The sequence below is a fragment of the Coffea arabica genome, chromosome 3e (genome assembly GCF_036785885.1).
Source record: "Coffea arabica cultivar ET-39 chromosome 3e, Coffea Arabica ET-39 HiFi, whole genome shotgun sequence".
Taxonomy (NCBI): Eukaryota; Viridiplantae; Streptophyta; class Magnoliopsida; order Gentianales; family Rubiaceae; genus Coffea; species Coffea arabica.
In genome coordinates, this window is record NC_092315.1 from 15,488,957 (window position 1) to 15,515,721 (window position 26,765).

General features: G+C 34.0%; 2 protein-coding genes, 1 non-coding gene and 1 pseudogene across 3 annotated transcripts; 1 reads left to right on the plus strand and 3 right to left on the minus strand.

Moving 5' to 3' along the window:
* LOC140004634 (small nucleolar RNA R71) lies at positions 1 to 105 on the minus strand. The gene has a single exon (XR_011812691.1). It is a non-coding gene; the product is annotated as a small nucleolar RNA R71 (small nucleolar RNA).
* A 12,455-nt stretch (positions 106 to 12,560) lies between these two features.
* On the plus strand, positions 12,561 to 18,134 carry LOC140004608 (probable dolichyl-diphosphooligosaccharide--protein glycosyltransferase subunit 3B; annotated as a pseudogene).
* Positions 15,202 to 17,387, minus strand: LOC113737419 (large ribosomal subunit protein uL23-like). Its single transcript, XM_072083758.1, has 2 exons — positions 17,327 to 17,387; positions 15,202 to 15,648 (listed from the first exon to the last, which is right to left on the minus strand). The coding sequence occupies exons 1-2, from the start codon at positions 17,385 to 17,387 to the stop codon at positions 15,221 to 15,223; spliced, it is 489 nt and encodes a 162-aa protein (XP_071939859.1). The 3' UTR covers positions 15,202 to 15,220.
* Positions 18,135 to 22,552: 4,418 nt separating the features above from the next.
* Positions 22,553 to 24,914, minus strand: LOC113736589 (norfluorocurarine oxidase-like). Its single transcript, XM_027263640.2, has 2 exons — positions 23,991 to 24,914; positions 22,553 to 23,360 (listed from the first exon to the last, which is right to left on the minus strand). Exons 1-2 carry the CDS (start codon positions 24,909 to 24,911, stop codon positions 22,749 to 22,751), a joined length of 1,533 nt encoding a protein of 510 aa, XP_027119441.1. The 5' UTR covers positions 24,912 to 24,914; the 3' UTR covers positions 22,553 to 22,748.
* Between the last annotated feature and the right edge of the window lie 1,851 nt (positions 24,915 to 26,765).

A 26,765-nucleotide genomic window follows, 5' to 3' on the forward strand; every position in this document is an offset into this window, starting at 1 on the left:
AAGTTTAGAGGATATTACTAGTTTTAGCCAACAGGATGGTGAATTATTATATGAAGCGGAGGAAAGGTTTAGAGATTTGTTTCGGAAATATCCACACCATGGATTTTTCGATTGGCTAATCGTACAAACCTTCTATAATGGTTTATTCTTTTCTACTAAAATGACTATTGATGTAGCTGTAGGTGAAGTCTTGATGGCAAAATCACCCCAAGAACCTCAAGGTTTGATAGAGGAAATGGCGGCAAACAATTATCAATGGGCTAATGAAAGAGGTAATCCAAGAGTCCAAGCAGGTATGATCGAAATTGATACCATTAATATGCGCAGTGCCCAAATGAGCAATATGATGAAAATGTTAAGTAGATAAGTTGGATGTGGTACAAGTTCATCTAATGTACATGTAGCTTCTTGTTCTATATGCGGAGGTGATCATGATACTAACGGGTGTATTGATCTTGATTAGGTTCAATTTGTTAATAATTACAATAGAAATACTCAAAATAACATATACTCGAATACATACAATCCGAGATGGAGAAATCATCCAAATTTTGGGTGAAAAGATCAATGCAATCCTCAAAAGCCGATTAATCCACCGGGATCCCAACCAAGACAACCACAAGTAGATACTAAATCGGGTTGGGAGATAGCAATGGAAAAGTTAGCCAGGGGTACTTCAGAGAGGTTCTAGCGACTAGAGGGGCAGTTGGACCAATTGGCCGAGATATATAGAAACGTAAAGGTCCAAATTGGTCAAATTGCCAATTCTATTAACAATCGAAATCAAGTAGAATTACCTAATAAAACTGAGGTGAATCCGAGAGAACATGTCAAGTTCATTACTCTTCGTAGTGGTAAAGGACTAGAGAATCCTCCGACGGTAGAAAATGGGGGAAACAATGAGAGTGAGAAGCAAGGAAATGAGTGAGTGGAGCAAGATGCGAGTGTGGGGTAATGTAGTAGGGAAAAAAAAAATCAACCTTCATCTTCCACTACCATTCCAATACCTCCGGCAGTTCCATTTCCTCAATGACTCAAGCCAAATAAGTTTGACAAAGATTTTGAAAAGTTTGTCAAAATTTTGAAACAATTGCATATTAATATTCCTTTCGCTGATGCTATTTTGCAGATTCCTTCATATACAAAGTTCCTTAAGGAGATCACGATGCCAAAGAGGAAATTTGAGGATCGCGAAACGATAGTATTAATGGAGGATACAGTATCATTATACAAAACAAGCTACCGCCAAAATTGAAGGATCCAGAAAGTTTTTCTATACCCTGCACCATTGGTAACATTGAATTTTCTAAGACATTATGTGACCTTGGTACTAGTGTATCATTAATTCCTTTAACAGTGACTAGAAAATTAGGTTTGCATGAGTTAAAACGCACTAATATTAGTTTGCAGTTAGCCGATCGGTCTATTAGATATCCATTAGGAGTTTTGAAAAAATGTGTTGATTAAAGTTCAAAAATTCATCATTCCTATGGATTTTGTGGTATTAGATATGGAGGAAGATATGTCTATACCAATTATTCTTGGTAGACCATTTTTAGCAACTGCGGTACTATCATTGATGTCAAAAATGGCAAACTTAAGTTTCAAGTAAGTGAAGAAGAGGTAGTATTTAACTTGAATGAAATGAAAAAATACCTTTTTTTTGCGATCATGCTTGTTCCATTGACACTATTGAAATGCTAATCTAAGAGTTGAGTCGAGTCAATCTTGACTTCGATCCTCTTGAGCTTTGTTTAATGAGTGTAGGGATGCAAGAGGGAAATGATGAAGAAACTAAAGCATTGGCCAAGCAATTGAATTTTCAAATACTTTATAAAAGAGGTAACGTTTATAAAACCTTGGTCAAGGAAAAGTACTACCACCACCTTCAGAGATTGAACTGTCAAAATTAGAGTTCAAACCGCTTCCCAACCATCTAAGGTATGAATTTCTTAGAGAGAATAGCACTCTACTGGGGATTGTAAGTGCTCACTTAGACGAGGAACAATATACGAAACTGCTAAAAGTTCTAAGAAAGCACAAAAGGGTGATTGGGTGGACAATCCAGGATATCAAAGGTATAAGTCCTTTTATATGTATGCATCTCATTTTATTAGAGGACAATTGCAAATTAGTGGTAGAAATTCAAAGGAGACTCAATTCAAATATGAAAGAGATGGTAAGAAATGAAATTTTCAAGTGGCTTGATGCAGGTATAATTTTTCCCATCTCTGATAGTATTTGCATTAGCCCAATTCATGTTGTCCCTAAGAAGAGTGGAATCACAATAATAATGGGCAAGAATGATGAAATGATTCCATCACGACTTGTGGTTGGGTGGAGAGTATATATTGATTACAGGAAATTGAATGCAGTCACTAGAAAAGATCATTTTCATTTACCCTTTCTTGATCAATTATTAGAACGTATAGTTGGTTATGAATTTTATTATTTTCTTGATGAATTTTTAGATTATAACAACTAACAATAACTCTGGAAGATCAAGAAAAGACCACATTTATTTGCCCCTATGGCACCTTGGCTTTTAAAAGGATGTCATTTGACCTATACAACGCTCTTGCTACATTTCAACATTGCATGATAGCCATATTTTCTGATTATATTGAGAAAATTATGGAGATTTTTATGGATGATTTTTCAGTCTTTGGTTAATCTTTTGATCATTATCTTCATAATTTAGATTTAATTTTGCAGAGATGCGAGGAGACAAATCTTGTACTAAATTGGGAGAAACGTCATTTTATGGTTCGTAAAGGAATTGTTTTAGGGTACAAGATTTTCTCTAAAGGTATTGAAATGAACAAAACAAAAATAGAAGTTATAGAGTGAATACCACCTCCAAACAATATCAAGGGAATAAGAAGCTTCCTTGGACACACAGGCTTTTATAAACATTTTATTAAGGATTTTTCTAAAATAGCAAAATCATTATGTGATTTACAATGTAAAGATACCCCTTTTCATTTTAATGATGAGTGTTTAATTACATTTGATAAGTTGAAAAAGGAATTCACTTCTGCACTATTATAACTTCACCGGATTTGTCGCCACCCTTTGAATTGATGTGTGATACATACAAACGACTACGTGGTTGGAGCAGTTTTAAGGCAAAAGAAAGAAGGAAAGATGCATGTTATCTATTATGCTAGCAAATAGTTAAACGAAATGCAACTCAATTATGCAACTATGGAAAATGAGTTATTGGCGGTAATATTTGCCCTAAATAAATTTAGATCCTATTTAGCAGGATCTAAAGTTATCATCTATATGAACCATTCAACTCTTAAATACTTACTACATAAGAAAGATGCAAAACCTAATCTAATCCGGTGGATTCTTTTATTGCAGGAATTTGATGTTAAAATTAAGGATAAAAAGATATCGAAGAACCTTTTAGCAGATCACCTTTCAAAACTAGAGTATATCTTGACAAATGACCAAATTTTAATTAAAGAGAATTTTCCTGATGAATTTGTCCTAACACTTATCAATTCTCCATGGTATGCGGATTTTACTAATTATTTCGTAAGTGGAGTACTTCCGAAGGGTTTTAATTTTCACCAAAAAAACTCTTACATGATGTTAAAAACTATTTTTGGGAGGAACCATTACTCTATAAGTATTGTACCGATGGTATGGTTCGTAGATGTATTCTCGAAGAGAAGGTACATGATATTTTATATCATTGTCATAATTTAGAAACGGATGATCATTTTAGTACTTGTAAAACCGTAACTAAGGTGTGGCAATCAAAATTTTATTGGCCTACCATGTACTGAGATGTCAGGGAGTATGTTAAAAGCTGTGATGCTTGTCAAAGAACCAGAAATATCTCTGGAAAAAATGAAATGCCCTTAACTACTTTCTTAGAAGTAAAGTTATTTGATGTGTGAGATATAGATTTTATGTGACCATTTCCTAGTTCTTTTAATAATATGTACATTTTAGTAGTTGTAGACTATATTTCTAAATGAGTGGAGGCAATCGCTTCACCTAATAATGATACTAAGGTGGTATTTCGGTTCTTTAAAAAGAACATTTTTAGTAGATTCGGTATCCCTAGGGCCATAGTAATCGACGAAGGAAAGCATTTTTATAATAAACAACTTGATTCTTTGTTACTTAAGTATGGTTGTAGGCATTAAACATCACTTTCATACCATTCTTATATGATAGCCCCACCTCTCTCCAAGGCGAACCCTAAGGATTAGCGAGCTGCCTGCCCAACTCTCGTTGGGACTCAGTCAACTAATGAACCAGCAACCCTAAAAAACTAATGAAATATCTTCGAAGTAAAGGTTACAAACCATAATGAAAATATAATCGTCACATCAACTTCCTAAACTTAGATATAGAGATAAATGTCAAACTTACAATCCCAAACTTAATTTACAAAATAAGTACCAAACTTACAAATTCAAACTTACGAGAGTCAAATATAAAGTGTTCTAAACAAAAGATTATAACCCAAAGTACAAGCTCAAGATAAGATTTAAGACTATGCAGGCTCTTGACAACAGTTCCATCATATATCTGTTAAGGAAAACAAAAGGGAATGGGGTAAGCTAAACCTCAGTGAGGTTCCAAATAAACATGTAGGCACATAACCAATTAGAGGCGTAATATAAACAAACAAACACAATATAATACTGGAACAATTTAATCACAATTTAATTTAAGGATACGGGTGCATGGCTTCCAAAAGCCAAATCCACTTAAGTTTGATCGTATTGAAAATCCGTTGATTCTCCGTCAACGTATGTATTTAATGAATTTAATGTCTGTATAACATCACTTTCTCAAAATTCTGTCCACCAGTCACCCTCTTATCGGGCCCGAACACCTCAAACAATATAATTAGGTATACTCGAATATACCAGTTTCCGGATTTCAGTAAATAGTCCCCAGGGTTCATCGACCTTCTCGACCAAACCCTTGCTGGCTCAATACAATTAACTCACCTACGAGGTTGGGTACTCAAACAGTCATAGTAGTTGATGGGATATCACCCAAACGACGTATAGTCAAATATAGAGAAATCACATTTTAAATTATCAGTATACAGAGTCTCGGTAGAATCAAAGGAGGTAGACTGTGATATAGTACATGCTCACCTCAAGTTTGTCAAATCAAATGTTTAGATCAAACAATCACAGACCAAGTATTCAGATATCTTACATAGAGAAGTAACAAGTAGTGAAACACTCACCTGTTAAGAAATGCAGTCCGTGAAGTCCCGTGATTACCCTCACCTTCATTTTCCAGTCCTAGGGCAACGAGTGAAAGTTGTTAATATTCTAGATTCATTTTCCAATCCAAACGTAAGTTCATTAGGTGACCAAGTGGTTCGTTAATCGACTCAATTTACCATGCAAGTTAAACAAAAAATGTAGGAAAAGGTCATAAGAAAATGAGTTTGACAAGTGCACGAAAGTTGAGTAAAAGGAAAATCTCATTCAAGTTCAAAAGGGTTTTCTTGGGTATAACAGTCGCCTGCGCGCAGTCTCGAGAAAATGGCCATATCTCACTGTAGAAAAGTCAAAATCGCTCGCCGTTGGTGGTGTTGGAAACTAAACTCAAAGAGTTTTTCAACAGTGTAAAATAAAAACTCTAATTCCTCTCCTATCAATACCAGAAGTCCGGGGAAGTTGGCTGATTTTCCTGTTCTGATCAGCTCAGGACTTTGACAAAATCACCCTAATCCTCCTTCCTAACCTCATTCATTTTGGCTCAAATTCATCCAATTCAATCTACTAAAGTTAATATACAAGGAGTCAAGTTATATAGCACTATTTAAGCTTAAAATTCAACACACAAAATGATAAAATGAATCAAGGCAGTCCGGCCAACAAGGAAGAACAAAACAGTCCGCTACCTTGCCAAATCAACCAATTTACTTGCTCTATTTCACCTCAATTCACATACAAGCTTAAACCAATGTTTAGCCAAGTTTCTTCAACTTAATTAAGGTTCAATAAGTCACAAAGATCAAGGGGAAAACCTCCAATCCATGGCCGGCTAGCAAGGAGGAAAAGAGAACAGTCCCAAGTTCACCTTCACCACTAAACTCCATCCTTTCATTATTTTTAACTTAACCAACATTTCAAGAGTTATTTCTAACTTTAAGAGGGTTCATAACATGCTAATACATCAAGAAAAATCACAAACAAAGCTTAGGCAAAGAATCAAACACATGGCATGCCATACATCCAACTTTACTTCTACTTAGCTCAAGGAATTTAACCACAAACAACATTAATTCAACTTCTAGTTTGTCATCAATACCTTAAACACTTGATAGTAAACAATAAAACTAGGGTTTAAGGATCATTCACCTTTCTTAAATGAAGTTTGAACCACCCAAAAGTCCACCAAAGCAAGAGTTCCAAGCTTGAATCACAAGCAAGTCTTGAAGATAGTTTACTCAAACTAACTAAGGTTCCTTCTCCTTTGATTTTTTCTCAAAGTCCAAGCTAGGGTTTCAAGCAAGAAAAATGGAATTTTTTTCCTCTCTTTGGAGTTCAAGAAAATCAGCCAAGCAAGGGAAAAAAATGGAACCAAAAAGGTTTTAAAATACTAATTTCCTTGGTCAATTTGTTTGAGTGGTCCCATTGACACTTGGCCCAATCTTGGTCATTCCTTCCCTTAAACTTTGCCAATTAATGTTTCTTCCCTCCAAATGCTTCAAATGTCTAAATAGTACCCTTAAACTTTCACATAAGGTCTCAAACACAAATAAAAAAGGGTATTTGGTCCTAGTGCATATAGTGAAATAAAATGATACCAATTCAAAAAGATGTTACAATTCATATAGAAAGACAATGCAATGCAATAGAAGGAAATGTTACAATTTATTTAGTCTTAGGGTAATGCAAGTGATTTAGGAGAACTTATATTTTTAAGTGAGGGTTCTCACATCTTAAACAAGCGGATAAGTGGAGTTAGCCAATCAAGAGACCAAGTTCATTTTAGAAAAAACGATGAACATATCAAGAAAAGATTGGATAAGAAAACTCGACAATGCACTTTGGACTTATCGGATGGCATTTAAGACACCTTTGCGGATGTTGCTGATGAGCGTGGGGTATACATATACAATTAAGTTATCCACAGTCAAATTTTACATTTATAAATTCTAAATACCCTACACGTGTTTTTTCGCAAGTATATGAGTCGTTTACTGAGGTGTCGATCCCACAGGAAAGATTATCAATTACTGGTAGTTTTCAAACTCTTGTATTAGTTAGACTTTAACAAGTACAATAAATTAAGTCTACACTATAAAAGTAACAAAAATACAATAGAAAACTGCTAAAGGTATGGAATTCCTTACTACTCTTGCAAATGACATTACCGGTTAAGTGAATGCTATTATCTTAGCTAGTTATAATGCAATTTTCTAATGTATGTGAAACCTACTCTCGTAGTGAATCAACTATAATTGTAACTAAGTCATACCTACTCTCATGGTTATGAAATTAATTATAAAATCATTTCTTCTATGAAATTATATGAAACAAGTCACTAAAGATACAAAGGTGCTCTTCTACTCTCGTGAGTGTACTCCCTAGGTTCATTACTTCTTTGAACTATTATTAAATTCCAATTCTCATTGCAAACTTAACACTTTAAGATTATCATAATTAATGGCCAGTTAATCATGATTACATAAGCAAAAGTGATAAATAACTTGCTCAAAATAATATCACTAAATAACCAAATAAACATCACTAACAAGAAATAGAAAGTTCATCCATAACTCTAGGTATAAACTTTAACTAAACATGAAAAACAAGATCCAAACTTTTATTATAGTTAAACATGAAATCAAATACAAAAGAGAAAGTGATAGAAGAGAAATCACCCTTGTTACATGAGCTCCAACTCTTCATCTATGCTCCTCAATCTTTATCAAATCTAGCTACAAATACAAGAAGGAAAAACTACACTAACTATACTATATTGCTCTCACTAATGAACTAAGAAAATTCTAGTGAAGACTACATTTTTGGTAAGTTTCTCTAGTCTTCCAAAGTTGTGAAAATGGTTTCCAAAGGTTGTTTTTTATAGAGGATTCAAGAGCAAAATGAATTATTTCTAGTTGTAATTTTTGACTCTTGAAACTCCCATGAGTTGTTTCTTTAACTTTGCACACTCTTCTTGGTCAGATACAGCCGAAATTGTTAGTTGAAAGTGAGTTGGAAAAGTTGTGTGAAAGTAGGGCAAGTTGATGAGCAAGTTTCAGAAAACAGAAAAGAATACGCGACCATGGAATACGTGACCTTAGGGTCGCGTATTGGTAGCTCGCATTTTCACTTCTGTGCATTTAACACCACATCAACTATTATTTTCTCAATGATGGAGGTCGAACTAATTCTTGTGCAAAACATGAAAGTTGTTTTGGCAAATCTGCAGAATCTTCTCCAGCACTCTAAATTATCACAAAGAAGATTTTCACTACTGGAGTGATAACGTCACACACAGTTGCCATCCTGTGGAGGATCATATTCAATCTTTGCCCGAAAAGCCTACCAGATATCAGTGAAGCCTCTATGTATGACCCAACTTATTTAAATAAGAATGAAATCAGGAATTCCATTACAATGATTAGCATCACAATTCATACAACCTTTTTTTAGGGATGTCATAAGTACATATTGTGTTGAAGCATGGAAGTTTCTCTTGAGGATTTTGGATTTGATTTGTGAAGGATTGGGACTCATAGGCTACTTGGAAGATGAGCTAACCCAAGTTCAGCTGTTCTTAGATTGGGAATGCCAGAACACTATAATCTTAATCTCATAACTATGTTTCATCAAGGCAGAAGACCTAAACTTCAGTTCTTCAAGGAAGAAAATAGTGGGTTGGTGTTGAACCTTTGCCTGATGCATTAATCGTCATTCGTGGTCTCCTATTAAATGTACATATTATCCTGAAGCTCATTGAACTATAATTCTTGCCAATAATCATGTATATCTCCCTGCTAGGTATCCATCTTTTTTGTAAATGGTACGGGATGATTTGTTCATAAGTCCTAAACATCGAGTGGTAACAAACACAAAAGCCTGAACAACCATTACAACGTTCTTGGCTCTATCTAATGATGTTGCAATAGAACCTGCAATGGCTTTGACTGACAAAGGAAATCCTCCTGTTTATACTTAATAGAGCTTTCACATACAAAGAGTTCCGTAGCTCCTAGCTACCTTGGGAAAGATATTAGCAATGCTCTAAATGCTCTGGGATGCTTAAGAATACACACTACAAGAAAAAAGGTCATTAGTGACAACATTTCTTTGTGACGACAAAAAGTCGTCACAAAATCAGGTTGTTTAGTCACGACTTTGAAGGTTGTCACAATTGACTCAAAGCAACTGAGTTTTCAGTGACAACTTTTAATTGTTGTCACAAAACTACTTCGCGCCATGGGACTTGGAAGGCGCGAGTTTTGCGATAGTGACGACTTGATAAAAGTTGTCAGTAATTCTACCACTTTCTTTGACAACTTTTCGTTGTTGTCACTGTTTATGTTTATTGACGACCAATTTTTGTCAATAAAACTATAGTGTAGTTAGTGACAACATAAGTATCATCACTAACTTGAACATCTCTAATGCATTTATTTAATTGTGAACCTCAATATTAATTTATTTTTTTTAAATTTGATGATTTATTAACTATGACTTTATTTAATTGTGAGCCTCAATATTAATTTAATTTTTTTTTAAAATTTGATGATTTATTAAACTAGTCATAGTTACTTAAATATTAATTTAAGTTATTTACGGACGACTTTTTGTTGTCGTCACTGATCACGAAAAAAAAAGTTATTTGTGACAACATTTTGTAGTGATGACAATAAGTCGTCACAAAAGGAGTTTCTTTAGTCGCGACACCTAAAGTTGTCACAATTGCATCAAAGCAACCAAATGTTTAGTGACGACCCGTTATATTCGTCACAAACTACACTGCAAGAAATATGGTCATTAGTGACAACATTGTTTAGTGACGACAAGGAAAGTTGTCATAATTGCTCAAAGCAACTAAGTCTTCAGTGACGACCTTGAAAAAGTTGTCACTAAAATGATTTCTATAGTGACAACTTCTAATATCGTCACTGTCACTCTACCGATTCGGATTTAGTGACAAGAATTAATTGTCACTGTTTAAAGTAATTATTTTTAAGTCACTTTCATTAATTCTACTGTGTCACCCTAACTTTTGCGATTTAGCCCCAAATGTTGTAAAAAATTCCATTAATTCCATTATGATACCTTAACTTTTACAATTTAGCTCCATATGTAGTACACCGATTTCTTTAATTCTATTATTACTCCCTAACTTTTGTAATTTAGCCCCATATGTAATTCACCAATTTCATTAATTCTATTATGGCACTCTAACTTTTGCAATTTAACCCCCATATGTAATACACCAATTTTATTATTTTTATTATGGCACCCTAGCTTTTACAATTTAGCCCCTATTTTTTTATTAGGAAATTGCGAATGGTATCTTGATAAACCATGCATAAATATTTTATAATTTTCTCAAACTTAAGTAATAATTTGTTATAAACTCTAAAGATATATCTTTCATTACAATAGTTATAAGGCAGGCAGGTCTTTTTATCAATGGAATAAGAAATTTATGCCAGATTTATCTTTTGTACTACATGCCAAGTAGTATTAGCAAAGGAATAACAAAGTACTACAAAGTAATTAACAAAATAGCCTTCAGAGAGTGTAGTTTATGGGCAAATGAGCATTATCTATTCAAAGTACCAACTTTTTATGGGTATTTTACTTTCAAACATATAATTTATGTTAAATTTATAAATGTTTGTAAGTAAAATTCAAAAAGTGTTACACTGATTTCTTACAAAACGAAAACTGGCAGGTTATCTTTTCAACATAAATTAAATTTTTTTTAAAAAGAAATGACCCATAAAGTACCAACTCTTTGTGGGTTTCCTCCATTACATGAACAAATATTCTGCTCTTTATGGGCATTTCACTCTGAATCATTTAATTTATGTTAAATACATAAATGTTTGTAAGTAAAATTCAAAAAATGTTGCACTAATATTTTTTTGAAAGGGAAACTGGTAGGTTTTGTATTTAACATAAATTAAATATGTGAAAGCAAAAAAAAAAAAGAAATTACCCATAAATCTATGTCTTGCAAATCTAAACTAGTAAAATAGTTTCAAACAAAATTAAACATTAAAATAAACTGTAATTTATACACATTAAAATATCTGTAATTTATACACATTTTGCAACTACTACTTTGTGTTTTCTCTGTAATGAATTTTTTAACTATTGAGAACTTAAGTTTTGTCTTGCAAATCTATACTAGTACAATAGTTTTAAACAAAATTAAACATTAAAATAAATGTTTGAAAAAGAACAAAAGCACATTTATTACTTGCAGTAATGTAACAAAATTTTCTCAACCATTATCAATATTTTCACAAAACTATTAAAAACTAGCAATTGACAATATTAAAAAGGGATAATTTCAGAAACCTCCCCTGAGGTTTCCACAATTACACTGACCTCCCCTGGCAGAACTTGGGACCCAATTGCTGACATCATATAATGCAAAATTACTATTATACCCAAGACATTTTGTGTTTTGGATAGTATTGGATTGCATTTCTATTTATTTAATGTATGGTTATGAAATTTGTAATGATATTACTCTTGGATTGCAGTTTTGGTTTGCACCTTATTACTGTTAAGGTTTTATAAATGACTGTTTTAGTTCTTGGATTGCACCTTACCTCCAAAATTTGGGAATTTACCCAAATTTTCCATTTTCTAATATTCCTACAAATATGCAAAATTATGCATATCCCTCAAATCTACCCAATATTAATGTTTTGTTAAACTCTAAATAACAAAAATATGAAATATATTATTTAAATATATTTTAGTTACACACAAGTTGGATGGGTAACTAGTGTGTCAGAGAGTTGCCATAATCTCCTTAAACCCGCATGCGGGTTTAAAGAGTATTCGGATATTCTCATATGCATCTATGCAAATCGAACCAACCGGATATCTTATCCGTATCCCATTTTTTTAAATAAAAATCTTATAAATTTGAAAAATAAAATCAAATTTAGATGTATTAGGGTTTTAAAAATATTATATAAGTGATAAAAATTTTATAAATTGTAAAAATAAAATCAAATTTAAATAATTAAATGTTATATTTGCATAAGAAATAATACAACAATCATATATTAAAAGTATATTTTCAATTATATGAAATTAACAAATTTTGCCACCTATGTTGATGAAAATTTTTATTTTTTGCTAAAAAATAAAGAATAATACTATAGCATTAAAGGGCAATTCGTCAGGCAAATATCCTTCAAAAGGCACTGCTACTTTAAACATATTTTTCTACTTTTGCCCACGTCAATTCATCAGGAAAAGTTTTCGTTTTCCCACCATTTTTTTACCACCAATTTTTTTCCTTTTCGCCCAAAAAAGAATTTAGACGGACATTAACTTATAGTAGGTTGCAAAATGGCCTTCACAAAAGCCCCAATCTTCATCATCCTCTTCCTCATCACCCTCCTCCCGATCTCCACCAATTCTCAAGACCCCAGTTCGGATTTGCTCTTGCAGCTCGAATCCCTCCAATCCCAGTCCCCCAAAGGCGGCGTTATCCATCTCACTGATTCCCTCAAACGGATTCTATCCATTCCAACTCATCGTCCCTGTACTTTCCTCGTCTTCTTCGACACCCAACAACTCCACTCCAAACCCGAACTCTCCCTCCCTTCTCTCAAATCCGAGTTCTCCCTCGTCTCTAAATCCTTTTTAGCCAACAACCCTCCAACTTCTCACTCAAAACTCTTCTTCTTCGACATCGAATTTCAAGAATTCCAGTCCTTTTTCGCCCTTTTCGGAGTAAATTCTCTGCCCCACACCGATGTCAAGAAAGACTCCGTCCAGATAAATGCATCAGATTTCTCGAGGCTCGCCGAATCCATGGCTGAATTTGTCAAGGCCAAAACGAAGCTGAGCATTGGGCCAATTGATCGCCCCTCTTTGATTTCTAAGAAGCAATTGATGTTTCTCATTGCTGTTATTCTGATTTCGGCTCCATTCTTGGTGAAAAAAGTGATTTATGGGAACACCCTTTTGCACAATAAGAGTATTTGGATGACCGGAGAGATTTTTGTCTACTTTTTCAGTGTCTCCGGTTCAATGCATAACATAATTAGGAAAATACCCATGTTTTTGGTTGATAGGAATGACCCTGGGAAGTTGGTTTTCTTTTATCAGGGGGTCCGGGATGCAATTGGGAGCTAAAGGGTTCGCGGTTGGGTTCTTGTACACTGTGGTGGGATTGTTGCTGGCTTTTGTTACTCATGTTATTGTCTATGTGAGGAATAGGAATGCTCAGAGGTTGGTGATGTTTATTTCCTCCTGGGCTGTTCAGATGATTTTTGTTGGCATTCTTGTCGCATTTCTGGTTTCTTGATTTTAGTTTGTTCTACCGTGTTAGTTTTTGTTAGTGTTTCAGATAAGGAAAATTGACGTTTTATTTTTGGTGTAAATTAACAATGTACCTTTTATTTTGCTTTTGTGCTCATATTCTGTATTTGCAACTGTTGCTAAAAAAATTGAATCATGTAATTGGCAGTGATTTATGTATCTTTTTGGTGTTGTCTTGGTGAAATGCTTGTAATAAGCATAGCAATCACTTGTTTTCTCGTTTTCTATGGTATCTGTTCTAGATCTTCTTTCACATGTAGATATGGCTTTGAGATAAGTTTCCGACTAAATGAGGAAAGGTGCAATTTTGAATGGTAAACCTGCGGCCAAATTGCAAATCACATGCCAAATTATGAACTAGAGCTATAAGTTGGCATTTGCAGTTGGTAGTGGGTGTTTCTTCAGGAGTTGGAAGAATTTGATTCACAATTCCATAACATTTTAAAAGGCTATACTACGTACTCAGTAATTAGACTAGAGAGGATGATGCTTGAGTGCTAGAGCTTAGTGCAAGAGGATACTGCTATATTATTTGTGATATAAGTAATTCTCAATCAACTTGCACAACGGTGATCTTTATGGTAGTTTTCTAGTTCGAGTAAGAATAAGTACTTTGTAAAATCTGTTTTGCTTGCTTTCCTGGAATTTAAGTTTCATGTCTTACATGGTAGTTTCATGTCTTACATGGTAGTTTGTTCTCCATATAGCATTATTTTATACTATATAATCACAAACTTTTTGCTGGATGTAGGTTGGATTTTCTGTTAACGGAGTAATAATACTAACTTTTATGTGGGTTTTGAAGGCATTCCTTGAGGTAATACCTTTTCTTTTCACATGAATGGTTCCCATTTTTGGTGCCATTCTTGAAGTAAATTTCATTGTGAATGTTTTGCAATGTCCCGCCACTTGCCTAACTTACTAGTTTGATTGGAATACAATATTAAGGGGTGCTGGTTTTCTATGGAATTAATACACCATGACAAACAGCAAAAGTAATTTCAGAGATCTAGAACAAGAAAGTTGTTTTTTGCTTTTAAATGGCAAAGAAACATTCTAGTTATGTTGGTACACATTGCTCCTACTTGACACCTTATATCATGATCGACATTACTTTGGTTATCATACTTGACACCTTGTATCCTCTGTGGTGCATTAGTTTGGATTGTTTTGGTTTAGTTTAGTTTAGTTTATTTGAATGTTTTAGCTAAGCAAGTGAACTGAAGTTGCTTTTCCTTTAGTGTTGTGCTTATCGTCTTATCAACTGGTTATATTGTTCATAGCAGTACTTATATCAGTACTTGTTATAGTAGTGCTTGTTGCCTTATCAACTTGTTATATTATTCCTTTGAGGCTGAAGTTTAATAGCAGTACTTATTTCTTGAGCTAATTTGGTGCATTAGTTTGGGCCTGATTTTGATTTTCTTTGGGGCTGATTTTGAATGTCCAGCTTTAATTATTGAGGTTCTTATTGGATTGCAAATTTTAGCTAAGCAACCGAACTACAAGAGATATAGTGAAATTGGGAAATGGCAAGGTTTAGTGAAATTTTGTCTGATGTTAAAAATTCCCCCTTGTGTTGAAATTTGGTATTTTTTTTTCACGACAAAACAGCCTAGCAAATTGTCACACTTAAAAGACAGTATCTTTTATCGGAACAAAACAATGACTAAATTTGTTTATATTATTCCAATCTTGTTTGCCACATCCAAAGCATCGTAGTCTGGAGTCAACCGAACATATGCTTTCTTTGTTCCATCAGGCCTGATCAAAGTGTTCACTTTCTTGATCTGTATGTCGTACATCTTCTTCACTGCATCTTTGATTTTCTTCTTATCAGCACGGATGTCAACTATGAATACCATGGTATTGTTATCTTCAATCTTTTTCATGGCAGATTCAGTAGTCAAAGGATATTTGAGAATCTGATAATGGTCCAACTTATTCCTAGGAGGAGCACTGATGCGTGGGTACTTCGGGTTCCCGTCCTTTTTCAATGTCTTAGGACGATGGAAGGTAACTTTGGTCCGGATCTTCTTGGCTTTCTTCTTAAAAGTTGTCCTAGATTTGACAAATTTGGCAACCTTGGCTATAGGGTGTTGTTGAACTTCATTATGATATTTGAATGCTTATATGATATTTTGACATTTCGTAATGCAATGGATGCATTCATTTGCTAATTATAAATCATTGTCATTTTTTTCCATTTATAGATATAATTGTTGTAGGAAAATTTTCAATTTTCATGGTGATAAAGAGTTATCATTGAATCAGAATTTTTCATTAATAACAATATATAGTTGCACTTAAATGTTCGCTTTTGTTTATATGCTGATTTTAAGTTTAAGGATGGAGTGTAATTACTTGTAAGATTTTTTTTTGTTTATTGGACCAGTTGTCACTAGATTTGGTTCAAGAATGGCTAGCAGAGAATGCCAAGGAATCAATATTGGGACAGGACATGAGTATTAGTGGAATAGCAACTTATCAGCCATTTGATGGATTGATGGAGTTGAAAGTGGTAAGTACTTTGACATTACGTCTCATTTCTATCTGTTGTGCAGTTAATACTTGTTGAGTTGCGTAAAAACCTCTGAAATTTATTGCATTTCCTGCTTCTACTGTGCAAATTTTTCTGAAGCAATTTCTGTTCTGAAGTGCTATTGACTCTATTAAAATTGAAGGAGAAACTTCCCATGCAGCAAGTAATTTGAATGAATGCCTTCTATCTGTTTTATGGTTAATACTTGCTGGGTTGCATAAGAATCTCTAAAGTTTATTGCATTTTCTGCTTCTACTGTGTTAATTTTTCTGAAGCAATATCCATTCTGAAGTGCTATTGACTCTGCTAAAATTGAAGTAGAAACTTCCCATGCGGCAAGTAATTCGATTGAATGGCTGCTTTGATGATGTATATTTAATTCATATGAAGTATCTTTTGGTAAGTGCTTTAGAATGAGTAGAATCTTGGTGAAGAATCTCCACTTGCGATACAAAATTGAGTGTGAAGCTAGTTGATATCCTGATTCTATCTAAACTAAAGACAGAAAAACAAGGGAAAGACATTCGAAATGAAGCAAATATGTCCTGCATGAGTCTAAATCATTCTGTCAATGCACAAAATCGTGTCATGAAGACAATCTTTGGCAGATGTCACAGCACAAATTAGTCATGTATGTTGTACTACTTCTTTGAACTACTGGAATTTGCAATGCGTTCCATTGGTAGCAGAGTACAGGCAAGAAAATGAAAAACTAGATTAAAAAAATTCCAAACGTATTTAAGACTTAGGGCTTGCTTTTGCCTGCCTAAAGTCTCAAAAATCTTGAAAATGATTACTGTTTCATGTTTTTTGGTAATCAATTTGTGGTTTTCAAACAATGAATTACAAGTTTGGTCACTACAATTTGTTGTATGTGATTTGTCACTTGTAAATAATGGCTTTGACATTCCTGTGTATCCTAACCAAAGTATTGTGTCTACATAATTATGATATTGACAAATGTGCTTAATGAACACTAGTTGCTAACTCACTTTAGTTAAAAGATGATAGTTTTGAATATGTTTCTGCTTCTTGTAGTAGCACTTTCTCTCCCCCTGCCACTGTTGGAGTCTTAAAAGTAATTATTCTGGCAATAAGTCCACAGGTTACTATTAACATGGACTCGGATAAAGTTTGACTTTTTGGCTCTAGGTGTAGCTCTTATAGCTTCCAGCTATTAGGATATCCAATTTGTCTCTTCAATTAGCCAACTTGCAATCATGTGTACGGTGCTTGGACTTACTTTTTATCTTGTTGCTGTATATGCTGATTTCACTATTCTTGTAGGCAGTAGTTGGATTCATGTCTCAAGTAATGGACAAATTAGTATCCTTCAAAAGTGCTTGGTAGGTGATAAGGCTGCTTTTTCTTGTTTATTAGACCTTATGTATAGTTACATATTTTTAGATATATGAAATCCTATGACATTCAAAGCTTCAAAGACTACTTTTGGTCTAAAACACAGTGAAGTTTGCAAAGTTGTTTCTCATAAATGTGGAATCGTTTGTTGCTGTCCTTTGACATCTTAATATTAAAATAAAGAAGTGGAACAATTCTGCCCATATAATCCTTGGCTCTTAATGAATGTTATTAAACTTCCATCCTCTAGTAGACTCTGTTTCCGAACTACCCATATAATGTCTCTTTTTCTACTCTTTGTATAGCCACTATCTAGATGAGACTTAAAACAAATGATTCACTTTATTTTTTGGTGACTCCTTAACTAATTTTCCTTGTTTTAATTTTTCTATCATCTACTAATAACTTTACTATTTTATTGCAGATATATTGCTCATTTTAGAGGTTTGGAAGATTAGCAGTACGGCTTACGTGTCGACTCAAAAACTATGGTTATAGTGCTATCTTAAGTTTAGAAAATGTTTCGGTAGCACGGAAAATGTTTTGGGACTTGGAATTGTTTTTTAGTGTAGCCTTGACTTATATGGCAAAATTTGCTCTATTGAAACTTATCAAACTATTTGTAGTGTGATGTTGCACTTATTTATGACATTTGAATATTTAATATGTTATTATGGCATTTCCTATTGTAACGGGTGTCTACGTTTGTTATTTATTAAACATTGCTGATGTTTTCATTTTTTAGATATTATTGTAGTAGGAAAATCATCAAACTACACATTGCAAGGTGTTGTAAATGAGTAGCATTTCTCAAGCAGGCTGTCTTTATTGACAATTGTTGTTGTCACTGAATCAAAACTATTCATTGATAAGAAGTTGTTGTCACAGTTGATAAGGGGTTTATTGACAACAAAATTGTCACTAATTAATATATACACTGACTATGTTGCTTCATGCATCATTGACAAGAAAGCATGTCGTCACTAAATTTGTAGCTTTTATTGACAACATATCTTGTCATAAAAAAGTTTTTATTCACTGACGACTTTAAAGTCGTCACTGTATACTTTTACCGACGGAGATTCAGTGACGACTCTGTGACAACCGAAATGTTGTCAATAAAAGTCATCAGTGACGACTTTTTGCTTTTTTGTGACGAAAAGTAGTTGTCATTGATGACCAAAATTCTTGTAGTGACAATGGAATGATCATGGTGTTTGTATGTCATTTGTCTTGAAATAAAATACAATAGAAGTAACTCTGATGTGAAATATGCATGTTTTTCAATTAAATGTTCTAAAGATCAACCTTACTCTGTTAACTTTCTCGGTACCAATGTTGAATAAGTCATAAAGTTAACTTGGATGAATATTTTTTTTAAATACCTTCCTACTCCTTCCCATGCCCTTTCAATCTCAATTGTTGCGTACAAAATTTAATCTTGAATCTGATAGCGAAAAGAATTCAATGAGCCTTCTCCTAATCACTAGGCTGACGCCAATGATAACTTGGATCAATGCATTACTATAAGAATGGTAAATTTATATCACTATATAAGAACGGTAAATAGGTGAATTTATATCACTATATAAGAACGGTAAATATATGATCTCCTAAAGGTGCAAGGAAATCTGTCTTTCAAAGATGTTATTGATAATGGTGAGTGGAATATAATCTTGTTGGGTCAACTGCTGCTAGTGGAGGTTGTTCAAGAAATTGCGGGTATGGCTGTTCCTTCTAGGGATGTTCCAGATGCCATGACTTGGGTTGTATATACATCGGGCAGGTTCTCTTTATTCTTTGCTTTCCTGGAGATACGGGATGCTATGTATTCTTCATTCATGTCTAAACAATGTTGGCATACACAGGTGCCATTGAAAATTTCATTTTTTATGTTGCAATTGATCAGGGGTAGGTTGCCTTTGGATGATGTATTGATGAAGTTTCAATTTCATATGCCGTCCAAATGTTTTTGCTGCGTGGACTCTCAAGCTGAAACGGTAAAACATTTGTTTTTGTAAGGGAGCTGGTAATGGCCGTGTGGAAGTTTTTTGGATCACCTTGTGGAATTCGTTATGCTAGAGATCATTTGCATGTGGTCTTGGCTAATTGGTGGTATAAACCAGCCAAGTCCGAAAGATAAAAATTTATCTTTCGTCTTTTGCCTATTTTTATCTGCTTGAATTTACGGAAGGCAAGGAATATAGCTTTCTAGCAAGGAGTTCTTATGGATTTTCATTCGGTGTGTCGAGCGATTTTTAGTGATTTGAGGTCTACGTATTGGATTAAGGTCAGGGAATTTCACAATATTATGCCTTGGCATCGTTTTTTGGAACTAGTTGAGCAACGATTGGATCATTTAACATCACGCATTTTTTTTGGCAATCCCTGCAGAGGGAGGGGTGTTGAAACTCAATATTGACGGATGTTCGAAAGGAAATCCAGCTATGTGTGGTGGAGGGGAGATACTCCAGGATTCAATGGGGCGCTTACATTTTGCCTTCTTCTCTTTCTTCGGTAAGGGTACTAGTATATAGGCGGAAGCTAAAGCTTTATTATTAGGGATGAAATTATGTGTTCAAAGAGGATTTATGCAGGTTATTGTTGAATCAGATTCAATGGTATTTGATGTGCACGAGGTATACATATACAATATACATATACAATTAACTCATCCACAATCAAGTTTTACATTTATAAATCCTAGATACCCCACACGCGATTTTTCGCAAGTATACAAATGGTGAACGAATATAGGGTATTAAGGGTTGATTCCACAGGGAAGATTTTTAATTACCAGTGATTTTCAAACTTCTTTATTATTTAGACTACCATAAATATAAAAGTAATAAAAATAACACTAGAAAATTTCTAGAGATATGGAACTCCTTACTACTCTTGCAAATATGATTACCGGTTAAGTGAATGCTATTATCTTGGCTAGTTATAACGTAATTTCCTAATGTATGTGAAACTTATTCTCGTAGTGAATCAACTATACTTGTAACTAAACGATACCTACTCTCGTGGTTATGAAATTAACTACAAACTCATTTCTTCTATGAAATTACATGAAACAAGTCACTAAAACCACATAGGTGCACTTCTACTCTCGTGAGTGTACTCCCTAAGTTTATCATTTCCTTGAACTAGCGTTAAATTCCAATTTTCATTGCAAACTTAACACCTTAAGATTATCACAATTAAAGGCCAATTAATCATGATTAGATAAGCAAAAGTGATAAATAACTTGCTCAAAATAATATCATCAAATAACCAAGTAAACATCACTAACAAGATATAGAAAGTTCATCCATACTCTAGGCATAAACTTTAGCAAAACATGAAAATAAGATCCCAAATTTGTATTATAGCTGAACATGAACTTAAATACAAAAGAGAAAGTGATAGGAGAGATGTCACCTTTGTCACATGAGATTCAAACTCTCCATCTTTGCTCCTCAATCTTCATTCAAATCTAACTACAAATACAAGAAGGATAACCTACACTAACTATACTATACTACCCTAATTAATGAACTAAGGAAACTCTAGTGAAAGTCTACATTTTTTGTGAGTTTCTCTAGCCTTCCAAAAGTTGAGAAAATGTTCTCCAAGGTCTCTATTTATAAAGGAATTCAAGCTCAAGGTGAGTTGTTGAGGTTGATGTAAATTGTTTCTAGGAATCACCAAAAGATGCTTCTTGAATTCTCTATACTTACTTGCTCAGTTCTAGCCAGATTTCTTGCAGATAAATTGGTCAAAAAACTTGTGTGAATAGAACACAAGTTGTAGAGCCGCAATTAGGGATCCGAGGTCGGATCGCTCAAAATTCCCCTCAGATCTCATTTTTTTTCATTTTTATCTTCACTGCACATTAGGACCCGAGGCCTACAACATAGGGATCCGAGCTCGGATCCTTCCCTCAAATGTAGCGTCTGATTACAGAAGTTTATCCGAGGTCGGGTTTAGCACAGATTCTAACTCGGATTTACTTACTTTGTTTTTGGTCTAACTTTAACTAATAATTTCCTGATGATAGAGCTGAACTAGCTCTTCTGTAAAACATGAAAGTTGTAGCTCTTTGAGTTATATTTCCAATGCATCAAGAATCATCCAATTTGGAGCTCTTTGGACAAATAATGACCAAATTACCCTCGACTGGTCAGGGCTCTGTTTCAGCTTTCGACAGCAGAGTTGCACTTCTTTATTTCGACTTTTTGACTATGAAAACAACTGAAATGGATTTCGATGCCTTCATATCAAATGTATATCTATCATTAGTTTCAAAATGATTCAAGAATCACCTCAATCCAATACTTGTATCTCAAGATATAGCCGAAATACCACAAGGTGTCAAAGCTGTGAAACTTGCTTCCTTTTATTCTTGATTGTATTTCTTCTCTTGCATTTCATATTCTCTTTTTATCACTTTAAACCATCATCAATTATTCAAATATCTTCTCAAATCACTCCATTTAATGATTGAATCATTAAACTACAAAAACATGAAGTTTTTACCATAAAAATCCATAGAAATGCAATTTTTATCACTTAAACCATAAAATACATATTTTCACTAGAAACTTAGTTAATTAGTTATAAAACTAATTAAAACACACCAAAACTAACTAATAAAATACACTAAAAAATACGTAAAATATACACTTATTAGTATTAGTACGGATTCTAAAGGATTATTATCGGTGCTCGTGGTCTATTTGTAGTGAGGTGGCGCAGGTTTTTGAGTTGCCTAGGGGTGGTTTCCAACTCCAACATTGTTATAGGGAGGCTAATAAGGTGGCAGATTTGTTGTTGAATGAAGGTTGTTCTATTTCAGAAACCGGGGTTTGTTTGTATGAATGAGTAGCTGACTTACCGATGATGGCGAGGGGAAACCGGGAAAGTATAAATTGGACAAGTTAGCTTTTCCGTCTTTTCGTAGATGTAGGATTGCTTGTCAATGTTCTTAATTGGTCATTTTATCATGTACTATATGAGGTAAGGTTGAAGTCCCCCTCGTATTTGGTTTGTTTCTAATAAAATTTGGGCTGGCATTCAAAAGAAAACCCATGATAAGCTCACCAAAAAGAGGGACTAAACCACTACGAAATTCCAACATTATCAGTGTGAATTGTATATAACTTAACTAGCATTATTAACTATAGTTACATCGTGTGAATTGTATATAATGCCAAACCCACCCCATATTCGGTATCCTTAGGGCATAGTATACAATAACCCATCACTATAGTCACTAGAAATGAAACAAAACAAGTAAAGCTGAAACATCATAAACAAAGACATTAGCAAGAATATGGTGTGGCAATGGCATGCAGAGGAAATTTTCTGTGGACTGTGATACCAAATGATTCGGTCATGTCCAACTCGTTTGGATTGATTCCATCAGGTGATGTAAAGTTAAATGTGTTGACCAGTTTTGCCAATGCAAGTTCAGTTACTGACATGGCGAAGTTGATACCCGGGCAAACTCTTCGTCCAGCACCAAACGGAATTAACTCAAAGTTCAAACCATGAAAATCTACACTCGAACTCAAAAACCTCTCAGGTCGAAATTCCTCCGGGTTCTTCCACAACAACGGATCTCTTGCAATTGCCCAAGCATTCACAAGTACCTGCGTGTTCTTTGGTACGTCATACCCCATTACTTTGACGTCTTGATTCGATTCTTTAGGACCCAGTAATGGAACTGGAGTATGAAGTCGCATAGTTTCTTTAATCACTGCTTTTAAGTACTGCATTTTCTCCATATCAGCTCGAGTTATTTCTGGTTTTCCTTGAGTCACATCTCTTACCTCAGCCTGCAATTTATGCAAGACTTTGGGGTTCTTTAGAAGTTCTGACATTCCCCAATCCATAACTGAATGTGTTGTATCAGATCCAGCACCAAAGACATCCTAAATAATGGAATCAAAGAAAGTGTTGCATTAGAACATGTTTCGATTATACAATGGCAATAAGCCTTTATTTCTATTGTGTACCAATCCAACTTTATTCAGAACCATGTAGGAATCAAACTTTATCAATGAAATGTTTTTAAAAATCAATAAATATAAGCTAGCTTGGGCTGGCGTATAGTCCGATAAAGAGCCTAAGGTTTGTGAGCTTTTATAGTTCTAACGTATATATGAATATTTAAATGGGTTGAGTTTAGCTTTGTCAAATCTCGATTGACAAAACCCAATTATTACTCCATTCACTCATCAATCCAGGCCTCATAAGGCTTAACTCAACACGCCTAAATATTTATATGTTTGAGTGGTTAAAACAGGTAAAAAATTTAGAATTTGATGCAAGTTCGGTTGTGATTTATATGTTGTACGACTATTGATTTCTTACATAATTTGATTTATGCTAATATAACTTATATAAATATCACTTGCGTACTCCAATTTACTGATATAAGTATATACCAAATTTAAAAAATAAGAATAAAATGACCGTATGCAACCACACCAAAATCAACCACACTTGTTTCGATCCCAAAGATTTATTACCAGCGCAAAGAGATGTAGAGAGAAATTTACCAGGATGATAGCTTTCATGGCATCTCGCTCAAGAGCAAAGCCCATAGTCTTTTCCTCATTAATCTCAATCAAGATATCTACAAAGTCTTGGCATCTTGCCTCACTAGTAGAGTCACTTTCAGCCTTTCCTTTCCTCTTATTCATGTGCTCTTCTATCACACCCTCCAGAAATCCATCAATCTGTTTAACCGTTTTCTTCACTTTAGAATCCAAGCCATTGAAGCGATTAACCCATGCAAGCGAAGGAATATAGTTTCCTACATCAAAAATACCCAGTAACTCACCAAACACCTTCAAATTCTCCATACTTTTCCTCCCATTTTCTTCCTCACTATACTTCCTCCCCAAGGCAACCCTACAGATTATATCATTTGTGAGAATTAAAAACATGTCACTTAAGTTTACAGCTGAGGAAGAACACATTCGGCTGATCTTCTCGATCATGAGTGACGTCTCTTCTTCTCTGACATGTTGAAAAGACTGAATCCTTTTGTTACTCAAAAGATGAAGCATAGAAATGCTTTTTAGTTGTCTCCAATACTCACCATATGGCGCAAAAGCTATGTCTTTGCTTCCGTAAAAGAGTTTATCTGGGATGCTCGATTTAGGCCTGCTTGCAAAGGATAAATCATGGGTTTTCAAGATCTGGCAAGCTGCATTAGAGGAAGAGACAACCAGCATTGGCTTGCTTCCCAGTTCAAGCAGCATGAGTGGACCATATTTTCTTGACAGTGATTGGAGGGAGCGATGTGGAAACTGGCCAAGCTGGTGAAGATTGCCAATAATTGGGAGCTTTGGTGGAGATGGTGGTAACTTTTTCTGGGGTTTAGAAGCGGCATAGAACCATTTGAGAAGGGATAGAAGGAATATGAGCAAGGAAAAAATTGAGAAAAATGAAAGATCAAGATTGATCAAAGCCATGTGGTATATGAGCACGCATTTGGCTGTGATGGTGTTCTCTTTTTATACTAGTTTTTCAAGCTCTTTTACCGAGAAAATCCAATAAATCTGGGATTCAATTGAAACTTAACTCCAGACAGTTGAACATTGAATAGAAAAGTCCAAGTCCAATTCTAGATGGTCAGGGCTATCAGAATTTTTTTTGGTTATAATTAGGGTGCACCGTATATGGACTGGAGGCTGTCAGAATCTTCTTGTTACAAAGTCAGGTTTTACAAAACAGATTGAAAGTGAGTTTAAGATTAAAAATGTTTTCTAAACATTACATAGAAAGGAATAATCTCTTGGTAACTAAAAAGAATGAGTGCTCACATTCATGAGCATGTTTTTTGTTGTATGAGAATGAGTGCAGAAAATAGTTCAAAATTACGATAACGGTTTTAAAGTTTGATCTAATGGTAAAATTAATCAATTTACTTTTAATTTTTTTATATACATTAAAATCCTTTTCAGTTAATGGAGAGGAGCTTAATTCTTTGTATGTGAGAAAGGTTTCGTAGATAGGAAAATTTTTGGGTAGATCATGTGGTTTATTTAAAATTTTGATAGTCTTTTTCATACCATTTTATCTTGCTTCTCGTGACTTTTTTATGTACTTAGAATTTGATAGGAAAATTCTAATTGTCATATAAAAGATAGAATCCTATTTTTCTTGTTAATGAGTATAACTATATGATATGACAATAGTTATTGTCTAGCTCTTTCTTTGGTCATAGTTGTTCGACAACTTTGTCCACTAGTAGTCAAATACAACTATGGGCAAATTATATTTTATCCCCTGTGATTTAGTATTTTTTACATAATCCCCTTATAATTTCAAATGCTATACATAACCCTCTCATGATTTGGATTAAAGTGTCAAAATAACGGAAATAGTCATTCGTAACGAAACTTTTGAAAATGTCAAAATTACCCTTATAAATACATGACATACTAACCCCGTATGATTTTTATGTTCTACCATATAACCCCCTTATATTTTTCAAAACATATACATAATCCCCCTTGGGGAGTAAATTGGAGTTTGCCCTACAATTATACTAAAAGCTATGCCATAATTGATAACCTTGTGGGATGATTGCTATGTACTTAAAACAAAAAATGAAGAGGAAAGATTTTTCTTCAATTGAGGCATGTGGGCAAATTGTTTCCTTTATTTTACTCTTACCTTTATTACTTCAGGTACGTCTGATTCGTACAACATATGGGCGTCTTATTAATCTTTATTAATATTTTTTCCGCTTTCGTTTGCTTGATTTCTTTGACTTGTAAGGTTCTGTCACATCGGACCGGGACTTGTAAGATTCTTAGGTACTTCAAACATTTTGAAAGTTCTTGTGGAAAAAGCAGCCTTTGCGTCTCATAAAAGTAAGGTGAGATATCATATACTATCATATAGAGTCAACTTATTAGCTATGTAAAATTTCTTTTTTATTATTTTTCTTTGACTAGAATGGAAAAGAAAATTCAAAAGAACTACGGCATGTACACAAAGTTAATCACAAAATAATCAATTTGGCTTTTCTTCTATTTTTATTAGAGCTTTCTATTTGTATCTTTTGTAATTCCACATATAATTAACTCTTTCCTGTTTTCTTCATGTGGCATGCTTTTCGTACGCATATAGACCAAGGAGCGGGATTCATTTCTATTAGAAAATATCTTATTTTCGTATACTTACCACTAAGCCACTTTGCCATATATTAATAGAATAGCTTTCTTATAGTATATAAACGTTTTGTGAATTCTATCTTTTTTAATATCTCTAAAACAAATTTATTTGAAATCTTTTAATAAAAACTTGTGACCCTCCAA

What these genes read in the sequence shown, in the direction of transcription:
- LOC113737419 (XM_072083758.1), bottom strand. Translation starts at nt 17,387, where the DNA reads ATGAATCCAACTACTGCCTACAAGAATAGTGAAATCAGCATATACAGC. An exon ending in ATACAGCAACAAGATAAAAA is followed by an intron (nt 15,649 to 17,326) that starts GTAAGTCCAAGC and finishes ATCATAATGAAG; the next exon opens with TTCAACAACACCCTATAGCC.
- LOC113736589 (XM_027263640.2), bottom strand. Translation starts at nt 24,911, where the DNA reads ATGGCTTTGATCAATCTTGATCTTTCATTTTTCTCAATTTTTTCCTTG. An exon ending in CCATGAAAGCTATCATCCTG is followed by an intron (nt 23,361 to 23,990) that starts GTAAATTTCTCT and finishes TCCATTATTTAG; the next exon opens with GATGTCTTTGGTGCTGGATC.